This window comes from Hyposmocoma kahamanoa, unplaced genomic scaffold (genome assembly GCF_003589595.1).
Source record: "Hyposmocoma kahamanoa isolate Upper Pololo Valley unplaced genomic scaffold, ASM358959v1 92, whole genome shotgun sequence".
Lineage (NCBI taxonomy): Eukaryota > Metazoa > Arthropoda > Insecta > Lepidoptera > Cosmopterigidae > Hyposmocoma > Hyposmocoma kahamanoa.
In genome coordinates this window covers 15,117,088-15,124,655 of record NW_020654748.1, presented here as the reverse complement: position 1 = coordinate 15,124,655, position 7,568 = coordinate 15,117,088, and the positions used below count along the sequence as shown (strand labels likewise).

The 7,568-nt window shown below is 34.3% G+C and overlaps 1 protein-coding gene across 1 annotated transcript; it reads left to right on the top strand.

Moving 5' to 3' along the window:
• Window positions 1–270: 270 nt before the first annotated feature.
• LOC113236579 (larval cuticle protein LCP-22-like) lies at window positions 271–3,123 on the top strand. Its single transcript, XM_026472717.1, has 4 exons — window positions 271–298; window positions 505–716; window positions 863–1,034; window positions 2,850–3,123. Exons 1-4 carry the CDS (start codon window positions 287–289, stop codon window positions 2,934–2,936), a joined length of 483 nt encoding a protein of 160 aa, XP_026328502.1. The 5' UTR covers window positions 271–286; the 3' UTR covers window positions 2,937–3,123.
• The last annotated feature ends 4,445 nt before the right edge of the window (window positions 3,124–7,568 follow it).

Below are 7,568 nucleotides of genomic sequence, written 5' to 3'. Positions count from 1 at the left end.
AGCGACTTAAAATAAGGTTAAATTTTTATATCGACATTATGTTCTAAAAGTTGACTACTTATAATTACATCAGTACATTGCTCATTTAAGCCAAGCATTTTATCAAAATTAAACCAATTGTATATATTTGAAAGATACCTATTTCTCATGTTCACATCAAATTATTTAAATTTTATTGCAGTTCGCGCCCGTCCGAAGTGGGTGGCTCAAGTCAGTCATATAAAAAGCTTGCGCAGATAGTTCACCCGCATTCTAACTAGATCATTGTAGCTACAAACTTACAACCATGAAATTCGCCGTAAGTAAAATACAAATGTATAAAATTACAGTCTTAATCAAATGAAAAAGAGAGACCTTCTGATTACAAAACAATTAAAACGACATGATTTTTGGGCAAAGCAAATTTTGATGAAAAAATAAAATGGATATTAATAATAATCTTTTTAGATCGATTTTAATTTTTCATTTTTTTTTATTAACTCATATTACCATTTGTTGAGTCAGGTTGTCGTGTTAGCGTGTATGGTAGTTGCGTCTCAGGCGCAGTTTCGTGGCAGCAACCCCTTCAACCGGAACTCGCCGTTCAAGAGTCAACCGTATAGGCCTGCCCCTGTCGCCCCCGTTCCGTCCAGAGTATCTTACAGCGGCGATGCGCGTAATGCCCAGATCTTGAAGGCGGATAGCGACATTGGACCTGATGGCTCCTACAACTACTAGTGAGTATTAAAAATCTGTGCTATGATCTACTTGTTCGCAACGGACTACCGTTCAGTAATTTATTGTAGGTTTTTTACCGAAAAATATATTTACTAAGGGATTTTGGTTCACTCGCTGATTTTGATACTAAATAATTTTTTTCCAGCTATGAAACCGACAACGGCATTGCTGCGCAAGCGCAGGGTACCCCCCGCAACTTCGGCGGCAATCCTCCATTAGTCCCTGTAGTTGCCCAGGGGTCCTTCTCCTGGACATCTCCTGAAGGTGTCCCTGTAGCCATCACCTACGTCGCTGATGAGAATGGTTACCAGCCACAGGTGAGATATTGTGTAGGAAGTCAAAGTAACGTAAAGACGAGAAAGAAACAGGACGAGAAACAGAATTGGGTAAAGTGATTAATATTGTTTTTATTTTCTCGTTCGTTTTATATTAAAACTTGTATGTGTATGTAATAATAATAATTAATTCTCTAGGCCTTGGGAGAAGCGAGAGTCTAAAATAGATATAATAATAATAACGCACACACTCAACATAGCACTCGCACTAGGGAAACCTTGTGTCGCGGGTGCCATGGACACACACAAAGACAACCACACATTACACACAAACTCACGAGAGAAATAAATGTAGGCCATACAAATAATTCTCCCGACACAAGAATCGAAAGTGGGACATCTGCGTGGCAGTCCGGCGTGGTAGCCGTTCTGCCTCAGAGGCAGTTAAATATGTAATTTAGGATGAGACATATGGCCACATTTTAAAGTGCTGGCCCAACATGATTTGAGAAGAAAATCATTTGTAGTAGTAAGCTAAAGTCCTATAATATCTCTGAATATTTGAGGTCAAATGCGTTCCTAATTACTTATAAAAAAATAAATAAACAAATAAGTAACGGAATGAAAAATGCTTCTCACATGAATGCAATATATGAATTTTCTGACTTAATATAAAAAGAAATTCAAGTACGTTTCTATCATTTATTACCATTTACAGCAATAATATAAAGAAAAATCCTTGTGTTTATTGTGTAAGGTTTCACAATAAAAATATCGGAATCTGTTGATGAACTATTTAAGGTAGACCACATACGCGCCTGCCACGGCATCGCATTTTTATTCTATGAGTTTGAATCCGCATGTCGCTTCCCACTCGGACACAGCGGCAGCACATCAAGCTGCGGTGCGGTGCGCCTTGTAGATTCACACAAACTCATAGACATAAATATGTGACCAACGTCAGACATTTCCACTGCAGAATAAACATTTCTTTTTAATAAAAGAAATAAGTGCGCATTTGACCTCCACCTCATCTGTTGGAAAGTGACTTAAATAGTGCATATTTAAGTATGCATTAATAAGCATACTTAAATAGTGCCTAATTAATGTCACCTTAAAAACGTCCAAATTATAGTGTTCAGGGAATACGTCTGCAAGCAGATTTCACTCCGTAGCGGTTCGCCATATAAAGGTGGAAGCGTTACGCGTAGTGCTAATCCTTGCAATATCTACGACGGAGAGGCGGAACTCTAGCCTACGTTTAGTTCCCCGATCATGAAAAGGGGGAATTAAATCGTGCAATCTCTTCGCACACTCTCCGATATTTTCTGTAAAATATTGTTCGTTGTTTCCTGACAAGAAATTTTTACCTTAAGAGTATAATTTGACTATATACGTCAACTTAAGATTACAAATATATGGGTAACATTACCTGATTGATGTAAGATGGCCTAGAATCCATATTACGTAAAATACAAATAGTGTTGGTAAGGCCTTGTTATTTAGGGCAATCGATTTTTGACTATCGCATTGGCATAATGGTATCAGTTTTATAGTTGTTATGTACATTATGCGTAATATATTGAAATATATATCTGAAACACACTTGTCATATATCGTAACAAATCATATATGTATCGTATCTAAAATTTCCAATATTTAATGTTGTAAACTAAAATCTGTTATTTACAACATTTTTAAGCGTAGTAAGTAATGAAATGAATTGCGAAATTTCAAGCTGAAGAAACTGCAGTATAGTTAAGTTGCATGTGACAGCGTGGTTGCATGTACCATGTGTTTTTCTACATTTATATATTATGTGTATTCATTTGTTTAAGTATTTTGTTTTTCTTTCAGGGTGCTGCCATTCCTACCTCACCGCCCGTACCTCCCCAGATCCTCCGCGCCCTCGAGTACATCGCCAGATCCGCTCCAAGGAAATAAATCCCAACGATATCCACGAATCTCTCTTTCATAGCTAAAATGCCTCCAATACTCTTGAAACGTTATAATTTTATATTTTAAAATAGGCGCCTTGTACCAAGTAACAAGTTCTACGTAGAAAAATATATCAATATAAAAATTATTGTAAGAAAAGTGCCATTGTAAATATACGAAAATAAAAAATTTAGTAGCAATTCAAAATCTTTTATTTACAGATACTCGTGCTGCGCAATCATGTACGAAAGGTTTAGTTGCTTTAGGCAATTGTTTAATTGTACATTAAATTATTGTAACTTAATGTACAATTAAGGCTAGATATTATGTTTTTAAATGACCTTATTAACATAAACCGATTTACTTTAGAAACATCATATCGACAATATTTACGATCGACGAATATTATAACACTTAATTTGAAATGCAGACACATCAATCATATTATTGAAAACTAATTTTAGTAAAAAAATTGATTGACAAAATTTTAAACTTTGTAATAATAAAGGGTGTATTTAAATGGTCAATATACATAAATGAGTTTAAGAGTTCTCTTTTTACAACGCGAAAAAAAATTGTTGTTCAATTAATTTTGGTTAAGTTTTTAGTCCTTTCGTGGCGCCAAACTCATGACAAGCAAGGCTATTTTAAATTGACGTAAACTGTCAAAATTGCTTATTGTAACTAAGACCTTTATAATACCTATATGCATATGCTATACCTATATATAATAAATAACGCACACACTCAACATAGCCCCGCACTAGGGAAACCCTGTGTCGCGGGTGCCATGGACACACACATAGACAACCACAAATTACACCCAAACTCACGAGAGAAATAAATGTAAGCCATACAAACATTTCTCCCGGCCCGTGAATCGAACCTGGGACCTCTGCGTGGCAGTCCGACATGGTAACCGTTCGGCCACGGAGGCAGTTATATGCTAGGTATGCACCTAGTAGCAGTAGAGCTCCTTGTGAAAGAGCTCGTCCAGTACTGCCACCTTACCTATTGCTGCCGCCAAGCAGTAATAGTAGCATTACTGTGTTCCGGTTTTGAAGGGCAAGGGTGCTGGTGAAATTATAGGCACATGGCACATGTCAACTTACGTCTCAGGGTGACAGGCGAAGTGGCTGTGCCCCTCAGATCTTTGCGATTTAAAACTCTGAGTGGCACTGCACCTGTTATGGACAGGCCATCAGGCGCGCGACTTGTTCGTCCCGTCACTTGACATTATAAAAAAAATGTTTTACAAGTTTTTTTTGCTTATCGAAAAATGAGTCGAAAATCAAAGAACATGGCCGCCCCAGAAATACAGCATCAAAACCTAATTAAAATATTAATGGAATGTAAACCACAAATACATAATCTTTAATTTTTCTTGAGTGATTGTCGAAAATCATAATTTATTAGGCATTGACCTTCAAGAAGGATCGAATGTTTTCTCTAGTATTTCTACAAATAACAGACAGCAATTGCAACAAATAATATCAAAGCGATTAACGAAACATGTTATTGTTTTAGGTAGCAGAGTGGAGTGATATATGGTTTTAACGATGAATTGAAATTTACGGTTTTGGAAGATGCGACGAACAATTAAGGAATTTAATTAGTCCTACCATGGTATTTATAAGGCTTTGTATCATTACAGAATTATACATTAATAGCACAGAAATAATTATAAATGAATATACATATTAAGTAGTTTATTCCGTGTCATTTTCAGTACCTATCTAGTAACATTTTTATGACGTTAAATAATATACATGTAAAGAACAGATTATAAAATACTACACTAGTACATACAGTTTTGTGTAATTACTGGTTTGCGATTAGGCACTGTTTTATATATTTTATATGTCAAATATGTTTCTTTAAATAATTTATATGAATTGACAGATTTCTTTTCAGTGTAGACTGTTATTTATAGAGAAATTTACATAATGTATTGTTTTTAATTGACGTGCATCCGAGATCAATATTTAAAAAAAGTTTATATTCAAGGTTTTTCACATATTAACAATCAATAAATACAATTATGTATAATAATTTGCAATATATGATACGGATTAGTTTAAACGACGAAAGATGTTGTTAATACGACTCTTAAATGTCCTCATTAACATTTAATATATTTATAACTGCTGTTACTAAACACATGTTCGTTTGCAAAAACAAATATAGAATACAAAATATATGTTTACAAAATTTTAAGGAACATTTCCATGAACAATAGATCTGTCGTAACAGCAACTCACTATTGGGTCGACATGATTTGAAAACTACTTTATGAGGTTTATGAAATTCAAATAAGGTTTAAAAGTCATTTCGGTGTTAATTGTGTTATAAATCGATAAGAGCCGAACCGCATAGAGTTTGCAGGTTTCGTCCTTGATTTTTATAGATCATGCTTGGTTCATTGATTAGGTAAACCTGTGGTCACATTCATACATTTTATAAAAAAGTATTTGTTAAAGCACCTTATTATCGGTGTCACAGAGGCAAAAGTTTTCTCGCATCCTTCCATTTCTGTACATTGTGTTTTTAAAATTTATGACAACAATGTTTAAAATTTTAAGGGAAGTGTGTCTTTAAAATTTGAGATTACTTTTTGTTTTTAAACACAACAACAGTGATTAGTTTACTTGACAGAATCCTCAAGAAATATGATGCATAGTATGTTTCATAGTAAAGCCATTACAATTATTACTAAAAAAATCTAAACTAGAATTTCTCTACCAATAATTAACAGCGAAAACCTACTAATTAACTAACCAGTTAACAACTAATGAACGCACAGTAAATGTCCTTGCCAATAAAAAATGTGTCACTCTGATAAAAAATTTATTCCTAAATCTTATTACAAAAAAATTTAAAAAGATGACCGATTGACTAAAACAACCACCTCATGGTTTTTTCAAATTAGTCAGTTTTCTGGTAAGTGTATAGGTGTTTGGCTGAATGAATTAACTTTCATCAGTTCTCATTGACGGCGTCTCTACTCGGCTGTGACATTAGCTGAGTCCTCCTCCCTGACCCTGAGATCCTTTTACATACGCCACAGGCGCACACATGACATTTATTTGAATTGAGTTGACTGTTTTAAAATTGGAATAATCCAACGAAGTGAACATAACTTTGCTTCGTTGTTTTTTTGTTGTTTTATTTTTTGTTTCACTTTTGCCTTTCGCAAACATTTTTTCCGAATATTTTATATGGAGGTTCATAATGATTGAAGATGAGATGGATATTCGTGAGAAACCACGTTGTGGCAACAGACACTGGTTCGAATCCAGTAGGAACGAAGGAATTTTTCTTGGTGATTGTCCGACCTTTGTATCAATCATAATGACAGACAAGTGGGATTTTTCAAAAAGTATATAAGAACATCGTGGTAGTAAAAACATCATGGTATTCAATAATAATAGATATTGCAATTATAAAAGGACTTACAAAGGATGAAGTATATATACTACATGTATCAGGATTTTCATTAATTCTGGAGTACACTACTTTAAAACCTTTTACTACATTTGAATAGAGCCGTAGTAGCCTAGTGATCAAATTACTACCTACCGCCTTTCAAGGCCGTGGATTATATGTAATTAATGTGCGAAATTCGATTTGAAATTTACCATGTTTTTCGGTGAAAGAAAGACATCTTAGAAGGTTCACAACCCACAACCCCAGGAAAACGTGTGAAGTTCCCAACCTGTATTGAGTTGGCGTGGCGGCCTGTGCCTGAGAGGATCCGTGCCCAGCTGCGGGACGTATAAATGGATTGATGATGATGATAAACAGACTTGAAATATCACGTTAAACCTGGGATAAATTAACCATTTAAAGAATGTAAACGAACAAAAGACACCTTGTGGCAGCAGCTTAATATGGTTTTAATCCCACGTGTTAAGCCATCCGCCACTGATTGCGCAATCGCACAGAAATTTTATTTAAAAAACAACAACGTTTAGGAAGATTAATCTCTCAGTTGACCTTATGGTTTTGTTTAACAAAATTAGCTCCATAAAATAACGACGTTTTACTAAAATAGCATTTAATTAATTATAATTATTCATTGGATTCAATTGAGTCAAGATAGTTACAGGCTATTTTTAGAAACCATACTTTAAATTCAATGCTAAGGACTTCAGTTACGAAGAAAAACAGGTAAAAAGAAAATTTTATTACAAGCAAGGGCACCAATGGTAGCATTTACTCAATGGCGCTATGCCATATCACTTAGGTCAAGAAGCAGCCGATGCCAAACTTTCAGGAATGTTTGTTTTTTATTAGATTTAAAATATATGCGGCTGCATTATAATGTATCATTAAAATATCATTAACTGTAGTGTAACAATCAAGCTTATTTTATTTGTTATGAAAAACGGGTGCGCCTCATTTGTATGAAATCAATATAATATAAACTAACTTTAATAGATGTCGTTATATAGTTCCTATAAAAATAAATTAATATAATTCTCTTTGCTAATATTCACATTTTATAAGAACATTTTATATAAAACTCTTGTCATATACCTGTCACTTTATATATTGCTAAGCTTTTGTCATATACCAATCACGTTATATAACTATAGCCAATCCAGATAATTTTTGCGTGGTACCAATGATATCTAT

What these genes read in the sequence shown, in the direction of transcription:
- LOC113236579 (XM_026472717.1), top strand. An exon ending in GATGGCTCCTACAACTACTA is followed by an intron (nt 717 to 862) that starts GTGAGTATTAAA and finishes ATTTTTTTCCAG; the next exon opens with CTATGAAACCGACAACGGCA. An exon ending in AGAATGGTTACCAGCCACAG is followed by an intron (nt 1,035 to 2,849) that starts GTGAGATATTGT and finishes TTTTTCTTTCAG; the next exon opens with GGTGCTGCCATTCCTACCTC.